Raw genomic sequence first — 23485 nt, 5'->3', positions numbered from 1 at the left:
TCCAAAGACGGCCATTGTCCTGTGATTAGGCTAGGGTTCATTGGGTGGTGGTGGAAGGATTACTGGGCAGCAATAAACATATTAAATAAATATATATTCTAACTTGCTCGAAATGAATGCTGAAAATTTGTATTTGCCTTCCTCAGCACCGACCCGACCCACACGTTCGCCTTTAGGGAATCACGCCGAAGTCCCTTTACACTTCCGATTTCTGAATAATGTGAATTTTTCCATTCTCAGTCCACGCCAGGACACTGCCCGGTAAATAGAGTGCACCGTGTGAGGCTTTTAATTCCGGGAAAGGACGGGCGGCAGGTGACAGCGTGACGTGCGTGTGAAGTTCACGGCGAAACACAGGGATGTCCGAAGCATGACAGGAATGTCACGCCAATCAAACCATCTGAGCCCTGAACCCCACCCTTTTCTCTTTCGATTTCGTCTCGTCACAGGACCTTGCTTCCCAATTAAAAAGCGCCCTGGCCGGACTGCAAGTGTCAGATCTCCACCTGCGGAGCCGAGAGGAGGGTGTCGGCCGTTCGAAGTGAGTATTCGCTACCGCTGTCTCAAGGTCCCGTTGACGTTTGGCCTCTCGTTCCTCGCCGCGCAATTTATTCGCGACTGCTCCGTGAATCAACTGTCAGTATGAAAAGTCCGGGAAAGGAGGTGGGGGGTGAATGTTCCGTCACGTTCCTCACCCGTCCTTGGTGGGGGAAAGAGCTTGCGTGCCAAGAAGCGAGTCACTTGCAGGACTCTGTTCGACAATACCAGCGCTAGCCTGTCTGCCGTCAGCATCAGGTTTAATGTCACCAGTAAATGTTGTAAAATCTGTTAACTTCGCAGCAGCAGTACAATGCAAATCATGATAATACGGAGAAAAAAACTGTTAATTATTGGAAGTATATAGATGTTAAATAGTTAAATAACTAGTGCAAAAATAGAAATTAAAAAGAAGATTGGAGCGACTGGGCTTGTGTACTCTGGAATTTAGAAGGATGAGAGGGGATCTTATTGAAACATATAAGATTATTAAGGGATTAGACACGCTGGAGGCAGGAAGCATGTTCCCGCTGATGGGTGAGTCCAGAACCAGAGGCCACAGTTTAAGAATTAGGGGTAGGCCCTTTAGAACGGAGTTGAGGAAAAACTTTTTCACCCAGAGAGTGGTGGATATGTGGAATGCTCTGCCCCAGAAGGCTGTGGAGGCCAAGTCTCTGGATGCTTTCAAGAAAGAGATAGATAGAGCTCTTAAAGATAGTGGAATCAAAGGTTATGGGGAGAAGGCAGGAACTGGATACTGATTGTGGATGATCAGCCATGATCACAGTGAATGGTGGTGCTGGCTCGAAGGCCGAATGGCCTACTCCTGCACCTATTGTCTATTGTTCCTAGATAGTTCAGTGTGTGCCTTCAGGCTCCTGTACCTCCTCCCTGACGGTAGCAATAAGAAGCGAGCACCCGCCCTGCTCGTGGACCGTTTGCCCCACTCCCATCAGGGAGGAGGCTACGTGGCATCCACAGCAGGACTCGCCACACTCACACACAGTGACTTTCCACGAGCAGTGAGGCTGATCACCGCCCCGGCCCGCCTTTCGCTGCTGTGTGCGATACAGTACCGAACTTCCCCAACAGCGCGGCGTGTGCAATATGTGAGCGCCTCCCATGTCTAACCGAGTGACCCGGGATTAACCACAACATCTCCCCTTCTTGGGGGGAGAAAAAAGAAAAGAAAAACTAGATGTGAAATTCGTCTCTACAGGACCGCTTTGGAGTTATTGTCAGCCAATTTAACTCACGCAACTTGTGCTCCTTACATAAACAGTTAAAAAAAGAATTGTCAACATTGCAGCAACACACACACAAAATGCCGGAGGAACTCCGCAGACCAGGCAGCGTCTATGGAAAAGGGTAAACAGTCGACGTGGAGATCGTTTCGCTGAACACCTACGCTCTGTCCGCCAGAGAAAGCAGGATCTCCCAGTGGCCACACATTTTAGTTCCACATCCGATTCCCATTCTGACATGTCTATCCACGGCCTCCTCTACTGTAAAGATGAAGCCACACTCAGGTTGGAGGAACAACGCCTTATATTCCGTCTGGGTAGCCTCCAACCTGATGGCATGAACATTGACTTCTCAAACTTCCGCTAATGCCCCACCTCCCCCTTGTACCCCATCCGTTATTTATTCACATACACACATTCTTTTTCCCTCTCTCCTTTTTCTCCCTCTGTCCCTCTCACTATACCCCTTGCCCATCCTCTGGGCTTCCCTCCCCCTTTTCCTTCTCCCTGGGCCTCCTGTCCCATGATCCTCTCATATCCCTTTTGCCGATCACCTGTCCAGCTCTTGGCCCCATTCCTCCCCCTCCTGTCTTCTCCTATCATTTCGGATCTCCCCCTCCCCCTCCCACTTTCAAATCTCTTACTCGCTCTTCCTTCAGTTAGTCTTGACGAAGGGTCTCGGCCCGAAACGTCGACTGTACCTCTTCCTAGAGATGCTGCCTGGCCTGCTGTGTTCACCAGCAACTTTGATGTGTGTTGCTTGAATTTCCAGCATCTGCAGATTTCCTCGTGTTTAAGAGTAAACAGTCGACGTTTTGGACCGAGACCCTTCGGCAGGACTGGAAATGGGGGGGGGGTAGAAGTCAGAGTTAGAAGGTGGGGTGGGGGGAGGAAAAAGTACAAGGAGGCAGGTGATAGGTGGAACCGAGAGAGGGGGTGAAGTCAGGAGCTGGGAAGCTGAGTAGTGAAAGAGATAAAGGGCCAGAGGAGGGGGAATCCGGTAGGGGAGGGCAGAAGACCATGATAGAAAGGGGGAGGGAAGAGGACCAGAGTTTGTGGCAACATGACACAGAGTTCCTCCAACATTTTGTGTGTGTGTGTGGGGTGCTTTGGATTTCAAACATCTGCAGATTTTCCCGTGTTTGCCAACATTATAGCTGTCTTTCTCTTTGTTTTAACTCTCCCTCTCTCTCTCTTTGTTTTCCTCTTTTTTTTAAAGAACATTCCCATTTTGTGAAATGTTTTCAACGTCAGAACTCTTTTAAAAAAAAAACATTAAATCTGATGGAGGTCAGGGTAGACTGCCTGAACACTGGGCAAAGTGAGAGGATTATTCTGCCTCTTCAGTCTCTTGCCCTAAGCTATTAGACGTTGGAGTCTGTCTCTCTGGTGGGACAGATAAGCGACCCGATCCGGTGTGAAGTGTTGGAGCGGATGAAGATTCTTGAACAAGTGTGTCCACCTCAGACAGGAGCTCCTCGTCATAAGGATCAGGCCACTCTGTGTCCCACTCTAGCCGTTATGGACTTTGAAGGCGCCCGGGGCCTGATTTGCGCTTGTTCTCGCCTTGTGAAGTTCTGATCTCAGACGTCCGCGGTTCGTGCTGCCGGACTACTGTGCCTCTGATGGATTGTTCTGAAACCTCCTGAGCTCTTCCTCTTCCCACGCTGCGTTGTCTCCAACTTTCTCACTTCGTCTAAGTGTGGTGAGTGGGGTTTGGAGAAGGGAAGGACGGGCGAGCTTGTTTCCCAGTCTCCGGCCCGTTGACAGCTCTGATAGACCGCAGCCATTCGCAAGACTTGTGGGGCGATAAGCTTGGACGTATTTCCCCTTTACTTGGAGACTCTTAAACAGTTTGCACTGCTCTCTCCGCCTGTCCTGTGGGTGCCGTGGACTGCCTTTCCGGTGTTTGAATTAATAGCCCCGAACAAAGGCTTTGAAATTCCGAGCAGCTGAATTGCCTGGCACAAGCGTCTCTGGTATTCCAAGGCGAGTGAATCCAGCTGGATAGCTGCTGCCGAGGACAGCTTGGACGCCCCGATGTTTGTCTCTTCTCAGCTCGAAAAGTCGGTGCCTGCAATTTGCCACGGACAGGCTGGGGAGACAGCGTGTTTTTTTTGTGCGCAGTTTCCTGCATGCTTCACATTGCCCTACGCAACACCCGCCCCCCACTACTTTATCACATCAGAATCAGGTTTAATATCACTGGCAAATGTAGCGAAATTCCTTGTTTTGTGTCATCTGTGCACTGCAATTTACAGTAATTAAAACTATACAGCACTCTAAAACTCTCTAATCGATCCTGGTTCATTGTACAACACCCGGTCCAGAATAGCGGATCCCCCAGCTGCTCTAAAAAAGCCATCTAGTAGGGACTCCGGGAATTTCCCCCTCCTGGAATCCAGCACCAACCTGATGTTCCCAATCTACCTGCATGTTGACTGTTGTAACATTGCCCTTTTGGCAGGCAATTCCACTATATCTCCCATTGTAATTTGTAGGCCACATCCTTACTACTGTTTGGGGGTCTGTATACAACCCCCATCAGGGCCTTTTCACCCTTGCAGTTCCTTAGCTTTATCCACAATGATTCAACACCTTCCGACTTTGTGTCACCTCTTTCTAATGATTTGATTTCATTTTTTTTTACCAACAGAGCAACACCGTCCCCAGTTACCTTCCTGCCTGTCCTTTCAATATAATATATATCCTTGGGCATTAAGCTCCCAGCTGTAATCTTTCAGCCATGATTCAGTGATGCCTGCAACATCATACCTGCCCACTTGCAGCTGCAAGTTCATCTACCTTATTCTGTATATTGTGCTCATTCAAATATATCACCTTCAGCCCTGTGTTCACCCTTTTTAATTTTGTCCACCTTTTCCATCGCAACTCATCCTGTTGACTGCAATTTTGCCTGTCAATAGTTCTCCTCACTACACATTGCCTCTTTCCGCAAACCAGGCATCTCATCTTCAGAACTATTATCCACCTTTCCTATGACACTTCTTACATTGGCAGCTCAGGACACTAGTCACACCATGCTCAACCGTTGATTCCTAACTTTGTCCGAAGTCTTGCCAAGATCTGCCTCCACAACCTCTCCACTAACTGTCCTGGCACTCTGGTTCCCATCCCCCTGCAACTCCAGTTTAAACCTCACCACGCAGATTTCACAAACCTTTCCGCTAGGATTTTAGCCCCCCCTCCAATTCAGGTGCAAACTGTCCCTTCTGTACAGGTATATGTGTGAGAGTGTGTCTGTGTGAGAGAGAGTGTCTGTGTGTGTATTTGTGCATGTGTACATGTGAGAGTCTGTGTGTGAGAGTGCGTATTTGTGTGTGTGAGAGAGCATGTGTGTTTGTGAGAGACTTTATGTATGTGTGCGTGTGAGAGTGTTTCTGAGTGTGTGTGTGAGAGTGTTTGTGAGAGAGTGTTTATGTGTTTGTGAGAGAATGTGTGAGAGTTTACATGTGTGAGAGAGTGCTTATGTGTGTGTGCAAGAGAGAGTGTTTATGCATGTGTGTGAGTGTTTGTGAGTGAGAGAGAAAGAGTGTGTTTATGTGTGTGTGAGAGAGAAAGTGTTTATGTGTGTGAGAGAGTGTGTGTGTGTGTGTGTGTGTGTGTGAGAGAGAGTGTTCATGTGTGTGAGAGAGAAAGAGTTTGTTTATCTGTGTGTGTGAGAAAGAGAAAGTGTGTTTATGTGTGTGTGAGAGTGTTTGTGTGTGTGTGTGTGTGTGAGAAAGAGAGAGAGAAAGAGTGTTTAGGTCTGTGTGTGAGAGAGAAAGAGAGTGTTTATGTGTGTGTGTGTGTGTGTGTGTGTGTGTGAGAGAGAGAGAGAGAGAGAGAGAAAGAGTGTTTAGGTCTGTGTGAGAGAGAGAAAGAGAGTGTTTATATATGTGTGTGTGTGTGTGTGTGTGTGTGTGTGTGTGTGTGTGTGAGAGAGAGAGAGAGAGAGTGTGTTTTTGTGTGTATGCAGCGGGGGATGGGACGGAAGTTCACCTCCACACTTTAACACGCGTTCCTCTGCTCTGTTGTGGGGAAGTCCCGCCTGCAGGCTCTGAAAGGAAGCAACGGCCCAGTCTGAGATCTGTTTTGCTTCGCGACCTGCCGGGTGCAGGACCGCTGTCGCTTTCTGAACGTCGCCGGCGCCTCATCGGCCGCTTGGGAGAGAGCTCTCCATGGCTTCATCATTCGTGAGTAGAACCCGAGAACACGCTGCAACTTACGCGTGGAAGTCAGAGGACTGTTTGCCGTCCCTCCTCACGCTCCTCTCCCCTCCCCACCCCCGGCATCCAACAACCCACCCGCTCCCTACCGTCCGGAGGCCGAGCGTCCTGCGAGCTGTGGGCGAGGAGGGAGCCTCTTGCGGGATAGTGGGGAGGAAAAGCTGATGGACGGGACGGGTCAGGTTCGCTGTGTCCGCCGCGAAGGGCGGCACCTGTCACAGAGTCCGGCTCTGTGGCTCAGAAGGGTAGGGAAAGGAAGAAGGCAGCAGTGATAGGGGACTCTACAGTTAGGGAGTCAGACAGGCGATTCTGTGGACGCAGGAAAGAAACACAGATGGTAGTTTGCCTCCCAGGTGCCAGGGTCTGGGATGTTTCTGATCGCGTCCACGATATTCTGAATTGTGAAGGTGAACAGCCAGAGGTCGTGGTACATATTGGTACCAACGACATAGGTAGGAAAAGGGAGGTCCTGAAAACAGACTATGGGGAGTTAGGAAGGAAGTTGAGAAGCAAGACCACAAAGGATTACCGCCTGTGCCACACGACAGTGAGTATAGGAATAGAGGATAAATGCGCGGCTGAAGGATTGGAGTAGGGGGCAGGGATTCAGATTTCTGGATCATTGGGACCTCTTTTGGAGCAGGAATGACCTGTACGAAAAGGACGGTCTGCACTTGAATCCCAGGGGGACCAATATCCTGGCGGGGAGGTTTGCTAAGGCTACTGGGGAGAGTTTAAACTAGAATTGCTGGGGGGGGGGGTGGGAACCGAACTGAAGAGGCGGAGGAAGGGGCTGTCGGCTCACAAATCAAGAAAGCTTTGAGATCGTGTAAGAGGAAGGACAGACAGGTGATAGAGAAGGGATTCACTCAGACTGATGGTTTGAGATGTGTCTATTTTTTAATGCAAGGATTATTACGAACAAAGCGGATGAGTTTAGAGAGTGGATCAATAGTTGGAGCTATGATGTTGTGGCCATTACAGAGACTTGGATGGCTCAGGGGCCTGAATGGTTGCTTAGAGGCCGGAATGATGGCTCAGGGGCCGGAATGGTTGCTTAGAGGCCAGGCTTTAGATATCTCAGAAAGTACAGGGAGGAGGCAAAAGAATTGGGAGTGTGGCACTGCTGATCAGAGATAATGTCACAGCTGAAGTAAAGGAAGTCGTGGAGGGATTGTCTACTGAGTCTCTGTGGGTGGAAGTTAGAAACAGGGAGGGGTTTTTTATAGACCACCCAATAGTAACAGAGACATCAAGGAGCAGATAGGGAGACAGATTCTGGAAAGGTGTAATAATAACAGGGTTGTTGTGGTGGGAGATTTTAATTTTCCAAATATCGATTGGCATCTCCCTAGAGCAAGGGGTTTAGATGGGGTGGAGTTTGTTAGGTGTGTTCAGGAAGGTTTCCTGACACAATATGTAGATAAGCCAACAAGAGGAGAGGCTGTACTTGATCTGGTATTGGGAAATGAACCTGGTCAGGTGTCAGGACTCCCAGTGGGAGAGCGTTTTGGAGAGAGTGATCACAATTCTTTCTCCTTTACCATAGCATTGGAAAGGGATAGGAGCAGACAAGTTAGGAAAGTGTTTAATAGGAGTAAGGGGAGATATGAGGCTATCAGGCAGGAACGTGGAAGCATAAATTGGGAACAGATGTTCTCGGGGAAATGTATGGCAGAAATGTGACAAAAGTTCAGGGGATATTTGTGTGGTGTTCTGCATAGGTACGTTCCAATGAGACAGGGAAAGGATGGTAGGGTACAGGAACCGTGTTGTACAAAGGCAGTTGTAAATCTAGTCAAGAAGAAAAGAAAAGAACTGTGCTTTTTGGAATAATTCCTCAAAATATCCGCGGTATCTCTTTGTCTGAACAACATGTTATTGCATTTGTTACATTGATAGCTAGGAGGGCCATTTTGTTGAAGTGGAAGGATACATCAGCTCCCACTTTGTCACAATGATTCTCTCAAGTGATGCTATGTCTTAATTTGGAGAAAATTAGAAGTCGAACCTTTGAACCTATGTTTGATTTTGAGAAAAGCTGGGGTTCATTTGCTCCTTACTATCATTTGAATTAATTGATAGATTTCCTCCACGATCTAATTGTAAATTTTTGGTACCTTTTTTTTCTTGCAGGCAGTTTTATGTTTATCTTTAGAAGCTTTTTGCGTGATGCATGTCTCCGGGGTTGAGCACCCTAATGGTTTTTTATTCTCACTTTTCTTGCTTAGTAGGGGTTTTTAAATCTCATTTTCTTGTCGCCAAAAATTTTTTTCAATCTTTAAAAAAAATTTTTTTTTTCTTCAGACGTTGTAAGTGTTGCCTACTTTGTCTTTCAGTCAGCGTCAGGCGGGTACGGTCAACATGCATAGCCTCGGGCTCTGGAACAGGAATTGTAGATGGGGCAAATGGCAGGGCAATGTAGACTGACAAGGAGCTTGGAACTCACCCAGTGCCCCCAGGGACCCTCTGGAACCCCTCCCTCTGCAGCACTGCTGAAGGCGAACATCAATACAGAGGGCCAAATCCACCAGGGCTTCAAAGGTGACAGGAAGGTCCTGGGTGACCAGCTCATCTTTGATGTCTTCGGACAGACCATTCAGGAAGGTGTCGTACTGTGCCTCTGAGTTCCAGCTGCTGGAGGTGGTTAGGGTCTGGAACTCTATGGTGTGATCTGACACAAACCTGCACCCCTGGCACATGTGCAGCATTTCATGGGCAGCCTCTCTCCCATGTTCGGAGCAATCAAACACTTTTCTCATCTCCTCAGAAAATAACTGAAAATTACTACAGAAAGGGGAGCCTGCCTCCCAGACAGCTGTCCGCATTCTCTCGCCCAACCAGACAGTTGGGTGATGACGTAGGCTACCTTGGCTCGATCAGTCGGGAATGTTGTTGGTTGCAATTCAAAAATGAGGGTGCACTGGGAAAGAAAAGAGCGGCAGGTACCGGGTTCACCTGAGTACTTTTCTGGAGGAGGCAGACGGGGGTCTTGGACAGGAGGAGCATGTGAGAACGCAGAGGGTGGGGTGGAAGATGCAGTCGCAGAATGTTGATGGACGCTCTGGGCCAGCTGGAGTGACTGAGTCTCGGCCACAAGATTGGTTACATTGGCAGAAAGCGACTCCACTGCCCTAAACACAGACTCCAGCTGGTTCTGGTGTCTCCCCAGCATCACTCCCTGTTGTTCCAGGGCAATTCTCAGACAACCGAGGTCTGTTGGATCCATTGTGGCCAGATTGTACTGTCAGGACGCTGCAGCAGGGATCCAGTCGCAGACCTAGTACTGTGCACACAGTGATACTGATTGAGTAACAAATCCCGATCAAAATAGCAGCAGGAAGTGGTTTAGTGGAACAGCCTCTCTCAAGCTCGGTGCTCGGCAGTGATGGGTGGGGGAACTGCAGAGGTCATAAGACCACAAGACATAGGAAAAAAATCAGGCCGTTTGGCCCATCGAGCCTGCTCTGCCATCCCAATATGGATGATTTATTTTCCCCCTCAACCCCATTCTCCTGCCTTCCTCTCCAAAACCTTTGATGCCCCGACCGATCAAGAACCTGTCAACCTCTGCTTTAAATAGCCCCAAATACTCGGCCTCCTCTGCCGTCTGTGGCGGTGAATTCCACAGATTCACCACTCTCTGGTTAAGGAAATTCCTCCTCATCTCTGTTCTAAAGGGTCCGTGAAAGGTGACGCCTTTCACTGGATTAAACTTCATCCGCCACGCCTGTGCCCACCCCAGTGGCCAGTCCGTGTCTGTCATGATTCCACTGTCCGGTCTGTGTCTGTCACGATTCCACTGTCCAGTCCGTGTCTGTCACGATTCCACTGTCCGGTCCGTGTCTGTAACGATTCCACTGGCCGGTCCGTGTCTGTCACGATTCCACTGTCCCGTCTGTATCTGTCACGATTCCACTGTCCAGTCCGTGTCTGTCACGATTCCACTGGCCAGTCTGTGTCTGTCACGATTCCACTGTCCAGTCCGTGTCTGTCACGGTTCCACTGTCCGGTCTGTGTCTGTCACGATTCCACTGTCCGGTCTGTGTCTGTAACGATTCCACTGTCTGGTCTGTGTCTGTCACGATTCCACTGTCTGGTCCGTGTCTGTCACGATTCCACTGTCTGGTCTGTGTCTGTAACGATTCCACTGGCCGGTCCGTGTCTGTCACGATTCCACTGTCCCGTCTGTATCTGTCACGATTCCACTGTCCAGTCCGTGTCTGTCACAATTCCACTGTCCAGTCCGTGTCTGGCTTCAGTCCGTCTCAATTCTATAGCACCAGTCCCCAGGAAACGCCATGTTTCACCCGATTTCTGTCCAATAAACATCAGTTCACCCTGCCCTGCACTACAGCTTCCCCAACTCTGAGTGAGTGAGTGTGTGTGTGTGTTGACAATTAGTGTGTGCCTGTGTCTCTGTGTACAAAAGTGTCATGTTCACACTTGCCTCTCTCCCTTTCCCTGCCCCCTCCCTTTCTGCCTGACACCCCCTCCCTCCTATTTTCCTCTCTCCCTCCCGTTCCTGCCCTCCCTCCCTCCCTTTCTGCCTGACACCCCCTCCCTCCCTCCCTCTCTTCCTGCCTCCCTCACTGATGCCCCTCTCTTTTCCATTTTTGTCTCCAGGGTGAAATGGAACCAAAGGCCGGTGACCTGATTGAAATTTGTCGGCCACTTTACCAGCACTGGGCGCTGTACGTGGGGGATGGTTATGTCATTCACCTGGCACCTCCGAGTAAGTACAGTGTCACCACCCCCCCCCCCCCAGCTACATCTCCACCACCCGGGCCACCCCATCCTCCGAGATTCTTCCCATCCTGCGGCCTGTGAGACCCGCATACACACGCTCACACTCACACTCACACACACTCACACACACATACACTCACATACACTGACACACACTCACACACACACACACGCATACGCATACACTCACATACACTCACACACACACACACGCATACACTCACACACACGCATACACTCACATACACTGACACACACTCTCACACACACACACACACACGCATACACTCACACACACACACACACACTCACACTCACAGACACACAAGACACACACACAGACTCACACACACATTGACACAGACAAACATTCATATACACACATACACACAGACGTACACACACACACACATACAGACGCATACACACACTTGCGCGCGCACGCACACTGACACTCATGGACAGACACATGCACACAGACACCCACTGACACACACAGACAGGCACACACCCATATACGCACACACATACACACACAGACTCTCTCTCTCTCACACACACACGCACCCTGACACAGACACACACACACTGACACACACATACACACAGACACACACACACACACACACACACACACACACACACACTGACACACACAGACACACACACACACACACACACACACACACACACACACACAGAGTCCCCACTACACCCATGACCATCTGGACAGCCCGAAGGCTGACCCCACCCTCTGTGTCTGCCCCTCCTGCTGTCCCTCCCCTCAGGCGAGGTGTGCGACGCCGGTGCGAGCAGCATCATGTCTGTGTTCACCGACAAGGCCTACGTGAAACGGGAGCTCCTACGCGTCGTGGTGGGGACAGACCGTTGCCAGGTGAACAATAAACTGGACGGCAGCCGGCGTCCCCGTCCCATCAACGTCATCCTGAAGGAGGCCCGGCGGCAGGTAGGCCGCGAGATGGACTACAGCATCATCTCATCAAACTGCGAGCACTTTGTCATGGAACTGCGCTACGGGGAGTCCAGGTCTACCCAGGTGAGAAGTTCCTCCCTCCCAGCACAGGGGGAGAAACCGGCGGACGAGCTCCAACAGGACTGGGGAGGGAGGGAAGAAGTTGGAGTAAGAAGGTGTTGGAGGTCGGGGAGAGGGGAGGAAGGTAGTAGGTGATAAGCTGTTGCTCCTCCAATGTGAGTGAGGCCTCGGGTGGCAGCAGAGGAGGCCGTGGTCTCACGTGTCAGAATGGGAATGGGGAGTAGAATTGAATTGGGTGGCCATTTCTGAGTAGCCCTTCCTATGACTAAAGTCCTCCTCTCCAGCTAACACCTTGTGAAGAAAGGGTGTGCTGGCATTGGGGAAGAGTCCAGAGGAGGCTTCCAGGAATGAAAGGGTTAACCGGGAGGGGGAGGGGGATGAAGTAAAGAGCTGGGAGGTTGACTGGTCAAAGAGACAGGAGGCCATGGAAGAAAGAAAAGGGGGAAGGAGCACCAGAGGGAGGCGATGGGCAGGCAAGGAAATGAGGTGAGAGAGGGTAAAGGTGATGGGAAATGGTTAAGGGGGAGGTGGGGCATTAACGGAAGTTAGAGAAGTCGATGTTCATGCCATCAGGTTGGAGGCTACCCAGACGGAATATGAGGTGTTGTTCCTCCAACCTGAGTGTGGCCCCATCACGACAGGTGGAGGAGGCCGTGGATGGACATATCGGAACGGGAATGGGATTAAAATGGGTGGCCACTGGGAGATCCTGCGTTTTCTGGCGGACGGAGCGTAGACGCTCGGGGAAAGCTGAGGGTGTGGATTGGCACGTGGAATTATGCCATCAGTGAACCTTGGCTACAGGAGGGGCAGGACTGGCAGCTTAATGTTCCAGGGTTCCAATGTTTTCAGTCATGGTAGAGGCAGAGGGATGAAGGGTGGGGGGAGGTGGCATTGCTAGTCAGGGAAAATGTTACAGCAGTGCTCAGGCAGGACAGATTAGAGGGCTTGTCTACCGAGGCCATATGAGTGGAGCTGAGAAACAGGAAAGGTATGACCAAATTAATGGGGTTGTATTATAGACCACCCAATAGTCAGCAAGAATTGGAGGAGCAAATCTGCAGAGAGATAGCAGGCAACTGCAGGAAACATAAAGTTGTGATAGCAGGGGATTTTAATTTTCCACATATTGATTGGGTCTCCCATACTGTTCGGGTTAGAGTTTGTAAAATGTGTTCGGGAAAGTTTTGAAAATCAATACATAGAGGTACCAACTAGAGAGGATGCAATATTAGATCTCCTATTAGGAAATGAGTTAGGACAGGTGACGGAAGTGTGTGTAGGGGAACACTTTGGTTCCAGCGATCATAACACCATTAGTTTCAACTTGATCATGGATAAAGATAGATCTGGTCCTCGGGTTGAGGTTCTAAACTGGAAAAAGGCCAAATTTGAAGAAATGAGAAAGGATCTAAAGAGCGTGGATTGGGACAGGTTGTTCTCTGGCAAGGATGTGATTGGTAAGTGGGAAGCCTTCAAAGGAGAAATTTTGAGAGTGCAGAGTTTGTATGTTCCTGTCAGGATTAAAGGCAAAGAGAATAGGAATAAGGAACCTTGGTTCTCAGGGGATATTGGAACTCTGATAAAGAAAAAGAGAGAATGTATGACATGTATAGGAAACAGGGAGCAAATAAGGTGCTTGAGGAGTATAAAAAATGCAAAAAAAACTTAAGAAAGAAATCAGGAGGGCTAAAAGAAGACATGAGGTTGCTTTGGCAGTCAAGGTGAAGGATAATCCAAAGAGCTTCTACAGGTATATTAAGAGCAAAAGGATAGTAAGGGATAAAATTGGTCCTCTTGAAGATCAGAGTGGTCGGCTATGTATGGAACCAAAAGAAATGGGGGAGATCTTCAATGGGTTTTTTGCGTCTGTATTTACTGGCATGGAGTCAATGGAAATGAGGCAAACTAGTGAGGTCATGGAACCTATACAGATTGAAGAGGAGAAGGTGCTTGCTATCTTGAGGCAAATCAGAGTAGGTAAGTCCCCAAGACCGGACATGGTGTTCCCTCGGACCTTGAAGGAGACTAGTGTTGAAATTGCAGAGGCCCTGGCAGATATATTTAAAATGTCGGTATCTACGGGTGAGGTGCCGGTGGATTGGAGAATGGCTCATGTCGTTCCGTTGTTTAAAAAAGGATCGAAAAGTAATCCAGGAAATTATAGGCCGGTAAGTTTGACGTTGATAGTTGGTAAATTATTGGAAGGAGTACTAAGAGATAGGATCTACAAGTATTTGGATAGACAGGGACTTATTAGGGAGAGTCAACATGGCTTTGTGTGTGGTAGGTCATGTTTAACAAACCAGTTTTTCGAGGAGGTTACCAGGAAAGTGGATGAAGGGAAGGCAGTGGATGTTGTCTACATGGACTTCAGTAAGGCCTTTGACAAGGTCCTGCATGGGAGGTTAGTTAGGAAGATTCAGTCGCTAGGTATACATGGAGAGGTGGTAAATTGGATTAGACATTGGCTCGATGGAAGAAGCCAGAGAGTGGTGGTAGAGAATTGCTTCTCTGAGTGGAGGCCTGTGACTAGTGGTGTGCCACAGGGATCAGTGCTGGGTCCATTGTTATTTGTCATCTATATCAATGATCTGGATGATAATGTGGTAAGTTGGATTAGCAAATTTGCTGATGATACAAAGATTGGAGATGTAGTGGACAGTGAGGAAGATTTTCAAAGCTTGCAGAGGGATTTGGACCAGCTGGAAAAATGGGCTGAAAAATGGCAGATGGAGTTTAATACAGACAAGTGTGAGGTATTGCACTTTGGAAGGACAAACCAAGGTAGAACACACAGGGTTAATGGTAAGGCACTGAGGAGTGCAGTAGAACAGAGGGATCTGGGAATACAGATACAAAATTCCCTAAAAGTGGCGTCACAGGTAGATAGGGTCGTAAAGAGAGCTTTTGGTACTTTGGCCTTTATTAATCAAAGTATTGAGTATAAGAGCTGGAATGTTATGGAGAGGTTGTATAAAGCATTGGTGAGGCTGAATTTGGAGTATTGTGTGCAGTTTTGGTCACCAAATTACAGGAAGATTATTAATAAAGTTGAAAGAGTGCAGAGAAGGTTTACAAGGATGTTGCCGGGACTTGAGAAACTCAGTTACAGAGAAAGGTTGAATAGGTTGGGACTTTATTCCCTGGAGCGTAGAAGAATGAGGGGAGATTTGATAGAGGTATATAAAATTATGATGGGTATAGATAGAGTGAATGCAAGCAGGCTTTTTCCACTGATGCAAGGGGAGAAAAAAACCAGAGGACATGGGCTAAGGGTGAGGGGGGGAAAGGTTTAAAGGGAACATTAGTGGGGGCTTCTTCACACAGAGAGTGGTGGGAGTATGGAATGAGCTGCTAGATGGAGGCTTTTAACATTTAAGAAAAACTTGGACAGATACATGGATGGGAGGTGTATGGAGGGATATGGTCCAGGTGCAGGTCAGTGGGACTAGGCAGAAAAATGGTTCGGCACAGCCAAGAAGGGCCAAAAGGCCTGTTTCTGTGCTGTAATGTTCTATGGTTCTATGGAAACGGTCTCTCAGTCTACGTCGGGTCTCACCGAAGTACAGGAGGCCGCACCGGGAGCGTGGAACACGCTATATGACTCCAACAGACTCACAGGTGAAGTGTTGCCTCACCTGGAAGGACTGTCTGGGGCTCTGAATGGTAGTGAGGGAGGAGATGTGGGGGCAGGTGAAGCACTTGTTCCACTTGCAAGGACAGGTGCCAGGAGGGAGATCAGTGGGGAGGGACAAATGGACAAGGGAGTCACGTAGGGAGTGATCCCTGTGGAAAGCAGGAAGTGTGGGGGTGGAGGGAGGGAGAGACGTGCTTGGTGGCAAGATCCTGTTGGAGATGGCAGAAGTTTCGGAGAATTGTGTTCCAAGACTACAGTGGTGACCGCCCCATACTTTTCCTGCACTACATCGATGACTGCATTGGCGCTACTTCCTGCACCCATGCTGAACTCGTAGACTTCATCCACTTTGCCTCCAAATTCCGCCCTGCCCTCAAATTTACCTGGACCATTTCTGACACCTCCCTCCCCTTTCTTGATCTCACTGTCTCCATCTCCAGAGCCAGCTTATCTACTGATATCTATTATAAACCCACGGACTCTCACAGCTACCTGGACTATACCTCTTCCCACCGTGTTACTTGTAAAAACGCCATCCTCTTCTCTCAATTCCTCCGTCTCCACCGCATCTGCTCTCAGGGTGAGATTTTATTTTCTAGAACGAAGGAGATATCCTCCTTTTTTCAAAGAAAGGGTCCACCATCAATGCTGCCCTCAACTGCATCTCTTACGTTTTGTGCACGTCTGCTCTCACCCCATCTTCCCGCCACCCTACCAGGGATAGGGTTCCTCATGTCCTCACCTACCACCTCAGCAGCTTCCATATCCAGCACATAATTCTCCGAAACCTCCGCCACCTCCAACAGGATCCCATCACCAAACACATCTCCCCCCACCTCTGCCACTTTCTGCTTTCTGCAGGAATCACTCCCTACACAACTCCCTTGTCCCTTCGTCCTTCCCCACTGATCTCCTTCCTGGCCCTTATCCTTGCAAGCAGAACAAGTGCTACACCCGCCCCTACACCTCCTCCCTCACTACCGTTCAGGGCCCCCAAACAGCCCTTCCAGGTGAGGCGACCCTTCACCTGCGAGTCTGTCGGGGTCATTTACTGCGTTCGGTGCTCCCGGTGTGGCCTCCTGTACTTCGGTGTGACACGATATAGATTGGGAGACTGCTTCGCCGAGAACCTACGCTCCGTCTGCCAGAGCTAGCGGAATCTCCCAGCGGCCACCCATTTTAATTCCACTTCCCATTCCCATTCCAACATGTCCATCCACGGCCTCCTCCACTGTCGTGATGAGGCCACACTCAGGTTGGAGGAACAACACCTTATATTCCTGGGCAGCCTCCAACCTGATGGCATGAACATCGTTTTCACGAACTTACAGTAATGCCTCCAGCCCTCTCCATTTCCCATCCCCTTTTCCCTCATCTCCTTGCCCACCCATCAGCTCCCTCTGGCGCTCATCTCCCCTTTTCTTCCTTCCATGGCCTTCTGTCGTCTTCCATCAGACTCTCCCCTTCTCCAGCCCTGTATCTCTTTCACCAATTAACTTTCCAGCTCTTTACTTCACCCCCTTCCCCCTCCCGGTTTCACCTCTCACCGTTTCCCTCTCCCCTTCCCTCACCTTTCAAATCAACTCCTTACCTTTCCCTCCCCAGTCCTGCCTGAAACGTCGACACTTTACTCTTTTCCTTTTTTCAAAAAATGTTTTTATTTGGATAAGGAATTCACAAGTATCATGAACTTTTTTCACATATATAACCTTTTCCATTTTTTTTATATATGTATAAATCTATAATTATTTATACATTCCTAGGTACACATTAAGATGATATAAAAAGAAATTAGACACTTAAATAGATAATTATGTGCAGTTGAAATCCTACTCTATTAGGTTAAGTAATGATATTAGTTGTTAAGAAAAATAGTAATAATAGTGGATTAATAATAATTTCCATATATCTCTTCTGGACCATTTCTTCTGGTCCAAATTATTGTATGTCAGTCTATGTAACTACCATTGTAGGTGTTTATATCCTAACTTGTTCATGTTTGCTCCTGCCCCCAAAAATAATTATCCAATCCCTATATACTTATTTACTTAATTTTATCATTTTTTATCCCTTTCCCAAATCTTTTCCTTTACTTGTGTTAGTTCTCCATTTTCCAAAAAAAAAAGCAAAAACAGTAAACATTTAGACCGGGGGTGCTTACGTTAGCAATATTACTGTGTTGATGAGAAGAGCAGTATAAATCATTAGGAGAGTCATCTAAAGTCTGCTCGCTTTGGGGTTATGTATTCAATCCATTTATTCCAAATTTGATAAAATTTTTCTTTTTGAATTCTCAGAGAGTAAGTCATCTTTTCCATTTTAAATATTTCCAAGTTAGTTTCGTGCCAATCTTTTAATGTAGGTGGTATTGGATTTAGCCACTTTCTAGTGATTCTGTTTACTCTTTTCCATGGTTGCTGCCCGTCCTGCTGAGTTCCTCCAGCATTCTGTGTGTGTTGCTCGGATTTCCCGCGTCTGCAGATTCTCTCCAGCTTGTGTAGATTGGGGAACCGCTTTGTCGAGTACCTTCACTCCGTCTGCCACAAAAGGCAGGATCCCTCATTAGCCACCCAGTTCAATCCCATTCCCATTCGGGAATGTCAGTTCACGGCCTCCTCTACGACCAGGAAGAGGGCAAACTCAGGGTGGGGAAGCAAATTCCAACCTGGTGGCATGAGCATTGATTTCTCTCAAGCTTCTGGTAACCATTCCAATCTGTTTCACCCCCTCCCCCCTTTTCCATTCCAATTACCAGTTCCCCTTCCACTTTTTCTCTCCTGACCTACCTATCATCTCCTCTGGTTCCCCTCCTCCTTCCCTTTCTCTCACACTCCTCTCCCCTCTCCAACCAGATTCCTCCATCTTCAGCTCTTTATCACTTCCATCAATCTTCTCCCAGCTTCTTACGTCGTCCCGTCTTCCCCTCAGCTGTTCTCACCGATCACCTGCCAGCTTGTACTCTCCTCTCCACCCCTACCTTCCTATTCTGGCTAATTCCCCCGCTTCCTTTCCAGTCTTCACAACTGTGGGACAGTGCGGAGGGAGGTTCACTCTGTGTCTGACCCCGGGGGTGTGTGATGGGACAGTGCGGAGGGAGATTCACTCTGTGTCTGACCCCGGGAGAGTGTGATGGGATGGTGCGGAGGAAGATTCACACTGTGTCTGACCCCGGGAGTGTGTGATGGGACAGTAAAGGGAGCGTCACTCTGTTTCTGACCCCGGGAGTGTGTGATGAGATGGTGTGGAGGGAGATTCACCCTGTGTCTGACCCCAGGAGTGTGTGATGGGATGGGGTGGAGGGAGATTCACCCTGTGTCTGACCCCAGGAGTGTGTGATGGGACAGTAAAGGGAGCGTCACTCTGTTTCTGACCGCGGGAGTGTGTGATGGGACAGTAAAGGGAGTTTCACCCTGTGTCTGACCCCGGGAGTGTGTGATGGGATGGTGCGGAGGGAGTTTCACCCTGTGTCTGACCCCGGGAGTGTGTGATGGGACAGTGTGGAGGGAGCTTCACCCTGTGTCTGACCCCGGGAGTGTGTGATGGGATGGTGCGGAGGGAGATTCACCCTGTGTCTGACCCCGGGAGTGTGTGATGGGACGGTGCGGAGGGAGCTTCACCCTGTGTCTGACCCCGGGGGTGTGTGACGGGACGGTGTGGAGGGAGCTTCACTCTGTGTCTGACCCCGGGAGTGTGTGACGGGACGGTGCGGAGGGAGGGAGCTTCACTCTGTGTCTGACCCCGGGAGTGTGTGACGGGACGGTGCGGAGGGAGATTCACTGTCTGTATGCTGATTTTTCTCCCTGCCTGACTCGGACTCTTTCACTCCCCATACAGGTTGAAGATGCAGCTTTCTACACGGTTGGTGCAGGCATCTTCGGCGTTGTGGCGTTGGTTGGCTACCAGTTGTTGAAATCCCAGCAGAAGCACAAGAAGTGAACAGGCAGCTCTGTGTGGGTGGGGAATAACACCCCCCCCCCCCAGGGAACACTGCTTTCTGCCCTAGTCGTACTCTGAGATGGAGACACTCCTTGCTGTTCTCTCTCTCTGTATCTATCCATCTCTGTCTCCCTCTCTCTCTCTCTCTCTCTTCTTGTCACTCTCTCTCCCTGTCTCTCTTTCTCCGTTCCTCTTTCCCTCTCTCTGGAGTGTGGCGTGCTGGCACTTTTCAGTCAGGACGTGTCTGGGATTGGAGGGTCCCACGGACATACAGGGTCGCTCACCTGCTGGCACGAACATCGAGTTCTCTACGTCCATCAATTTCTCCCATTCGCCCCTCACCCCTTCTCTTCTCCTCCGCTGCCCATCCCCTGCCCCATGGTTTCCCCTCCTCTTTCCCTCCCACCCCCCGATCCACTCTCTTCCACCTATCGGATTCCCTCTTCTTCAGCCCTCGACCTCTTCCACCCGTGACCAAAGTATTGGGGGGGCACTTTCCGCCCAGCCCGTCCCCTACTTCGACCCAACCCTCCCCACCCCACCCCGACTGGGTTTGAGAGGGAAGCTCGACCCGCCCCCTCCCTCCAGCGCCGGTGCAACAGCGGCTACGGCGTGCGCCAGCTCACCATCTCCGAAACGCACCGCCTTCCCCGCCGCGGGGGTGTGGGGGTTCAGGAGACAGCTCCCCCCACCCTCTCAAGGAACAATGGGACTACTGACAATGATACTTAAGTTTATATAATGTTATTTTATGGTGTGTAGAAATGCATCTGTATACTGGTAACACTCACTTCTTCTAGAGGTTTAATCAAGGGGGTGATAACCCCCAGCCTGGCCAAACTTAAGAAATCTCGTTTGGGTGGATGCTGCACGATGTGTCCCCTGTCACAAATCAGTACCCCAAAATAACAAACAGTACACAATATGCGATTCAACGATTAAGCTTTATAACTCTTATTTTGACTATATGTTTAGTCAAGAAACAAAATGTAAAAGAAAAAGGGTGCCAATCTCATTAAACAGTCAACGTGCACAGAAAGTTGGAGCTCACGTAGTTCTTCTTCCGCCAACGCACCCCCGTTCGGGGTCTACCCCGTCCGGCGATCGACCACAGTTCTCCGTTTGCGTCTCCTCTCTTCATCCCTCCTTCCCCTCCTTGCCAAAAGCCCACGAAAACAATCCCAAGACACAGCAACAATCTCTTATTGGCGAGCTCCTAAGTCATAACCCAGACATTGCTGCTACAGAGAGACCATCACCTTGAAAGCAGAACATTACATAGAAGCCATTACATTAGCCTTAACACTGAAACCTAACAGCGTATTACATACTGAATAATATTGAATAAACTTCATGAAGGTCTGCATAGAAATATAAACTTCCTCATCCCCTTGATTAAACTTGCTTTCAAGCATGTAATAAAATCATTAGGGCTCTTTATGATCCCTGTTCTCACTACTTTTTAATATTTGCACAATTTGCCTTCATTTTCACATTGATCGTTTGACAAGTTCTGTTTATGTATAAAGTTTTTTTGCCCTTCAGTTCTACTGTATGCCTTTATTTTCGTGTAAGTGCCTGCAAGGAAGTGAAACTGGGGATTGTGTATGTACCTGGCCAGTGGCCTGGTGGCATCACTGGGACTTCAGGCTGGGTTTGAATCTGGCCGGCCCCGTGCACTCTTCCCATCGGCGCGGGGCTGAGCGTAAGATACAGACAAAATGCCAAGGAAACGGCCAGGTTGCCGCCCACTGTGGCCACAAAATGCAGAAGGGAACACTAAAAACATACATGCTTCGATAATACATCTCACTTTGATTTTGACCATTGGAACTCAAAACTGCAAGATCATTACTGTTGAGGGAAAAATCTTCCCAGGACCAACTTTCTGGGATCCAATGGGAAACGGGGGGGGTTGCAATTTTGGAACACCGGGTGCCGCGTTAGCGTAAACAGCGCCAGCAGCCCAGGTTCAATTCTCAACGCAAGAGTTTGTGCGATCTCCTCGTGGCCTCTGGGGAATTTCCTCCCAGTGCCCTGGTTTCCTCCCACGTTCCTAAGACGTACGGGTGAGTAGGTTAACTAGTCAAATTGGGCAGCATTGGCCAGAAGAGCGCTCTGATGGCGTTACACCGGCGCTGTGCGACCGGTACGTCTTTGGACTGTGGGAGGAAACCAGAGCACCCGGAGGAAACCCACGCCGTCACGGGGAGAACGTGAGAAGTTCTCACAGGCAGCGGTGGGAATTGAACCTGGGTCAGTGGCGCCACAATAGCGTTACGCTGCTACACTAACACAACCTCCCCCACCACACCCCCGTTACCTTGATTGTGTACATCGAAGCCTTATCAGCCTTCCCAAAATGCATCGCCACTCAGTTTTCAGGATTAAATTCCATCTGCCATTCCGAAGCCTTATTAGTTTTCCCAAAATGTATCACCACTCATTTTTCAGGATTAAATTCCATCTATCCAATTTATCCACAGCTACAGGTTACCCTCTTCAAATCAATCATGATCATACATGGATACAGCCGAACGAGGCAGTGTTCCTCTGAGACCAAGGTGCAAAACGTACGCAGCACATTCAAAATAGCAAGCAAAAAGAAACTCATGCAAAAAAATATATAAATGTAGCCCAAGTCCCTGAGCGAAGTTGATGGTACAGTTCCTGGCAGTGTGCAGATGCACAAAATCCAGCCTGTCATTCCACCGATCGAACACAGGAGGGCAGCACTGACAGAAGAGGTTGGGACCCTACCCCCTGCCCCAACCGAGCATGGACGCCACGCTGCACTGCCTTACAGGTCTCCTCAGCTGGACGGCAGCAGCAGGCAAGCCCCCGGCTTGAGGCCTGGTCCTCGCTACAGTCGAGGCTACGCAGCTCCCGCGCCGCCCATCTCCCCGCCAAATAAGGGGGAAACAGGCCTGGGGCATCTTCCATAATCAATGTCCCATGGTCATCGTGGCCTCATTCCTCCTGTCCTCATAAACATTCGGGGCCCAGAGCTGAAGGGTTTATTTATTTGGAGATAAATTGTGGAACAGACCCTTCGGGCCTACTATGCAGCATCACCTAGCAACCCACCAATTTAACCCCAGACTAATTGACAATGACCGATTAACCCACTGACCGGTCCGTCTTTGGACTGTGGGAGGAAATGGGAGCGCCTGGAGGAAGCCCACGCGGTCACACAGGGAGGGCGTTGCGCTAGCTGCGGTTTCCTGCAATGCGTCGCCGATCAGAGGCTTCCGACCACAAAAGCAGCCTTCCACTTATCGCTGTCTACCTGTCCTGCCCAAGCTAATCCCAGTTTCCGTCTGCCAAGTTGTCCCTCGGCCTCATGGGCCAGTCGGTCAGACGGGAGTCGAAGTCGGATTGATCGTCGGCTGCACGATTGCCTGTCTGCACAGGCGCGGTGAAGAACTTATCTGCGGCAGCATCACAGGCATGTCACATCAACAACCTAAATTAATTAAATGTCCCTAATATACCTGACACCGTGTTCCACACAGCTACCAGCATCTGTATGTGAAATGTACCTCTGACACTCAAAATTTATTCCTCACTTCCCCCCCCCCCCCCGTGTGAGTCACTTCTACCCTGGGAGAAGGTTCTGCCTGAAAATTTGATCAATATTTCTGATCATCTTGTCCTCCTCTCTCAGGTCACCTCTCGGCCTCATTCACTCCAAGGAGAAAAGCCTTTACCTCACTCAACTTTTCCTCATAAGGCATGCTCTGGTCGCCTCACTACAGGAAGGATGTGGAAACCATAGAAAGGGTGCAGAGGAGATTTACAAGGATGTTGCCTGGATTGCCTTATGAGAATCATTTGAGTGAACGCGGCCTTTTTTCCTTGGAGCGACGGAGGATGAGAGGTGACCTGATGGAGGTGTATAAGATGATGAAGGGCCATTGATCATGTGGATTGTCAGAGGCTTTTCCCCAGGGCTGGAATGGCTAGCACGAGAGAGCACAGTTTTAAGGTGCTTGGAAGTAGGTACAGAGGAGACGTCAGGGGTAAGTTTTTTCACACAGTGAGTAGTGAGTGCGTGGAATGGGCTGCCAGCAATGGTGGTGGTGGCGGATATGAT

General features: G+C 49.4%; 1 protein-coding gene across 2 annotated transcripts; it reads left to right on the top strand.

The window, feature by feature from the left end:
- Positions 1 to 157: 157 nt before the first annotated feature.
- Positions 158 to 20933, top strand: LOC140189318 (phospholipase A and acyltransferase 3-like). 2 transcript variants are annotated; one of them, XM_072246026.1, is made up of 5 exons: positions 158 to 541; positions 5827 to 5977; positions 10637 to 10745; positions 11548 to 11816; positions 19288 to 20933. In XM_072246026.1, exons 2-5 carry the CDS (start codon positions 5963 to 5965, stop codon positions 19387 to 19389), a joined length of 495 nt encoding a protein of 164 aa, XP_072102127.1. In that variant the 5' UTR covers positions 158 to 541; positions 5827 to 5962; the 3' UTR covers positions 19390 to 20933. The 2 variants fall into 2 exon arrangements, with proteins under 2 accessions (XP_072102127.1, XP_072102128.1); XM_072246027.1 differs by lacking the exon at positions 158 to 541 and adding an exon at positions 3029 to 3486.
- Positions 20934 to 23485: the final 2552 nt, after the last annotated feature.

This window comes from Mobula birostris, chromosome 28 (assembly GCF_030028105.1).
Source record: "Mobula birostris isolate sMobBir1 chromosome 28, sMobBir1.hap1, whole genome shotgun sequence".
NCBI classification, from domain to species: Eukaryota; Metazoa; Chordata; class Chondrichthyes; order Myliobatiformes; family Myliobatidae; genus Mobula; species Mobula birostris.
Note: the sequence above shows the minus strand (reverse complement) of the source record. Positions and strands in the feature narration are given on the sequence as shown.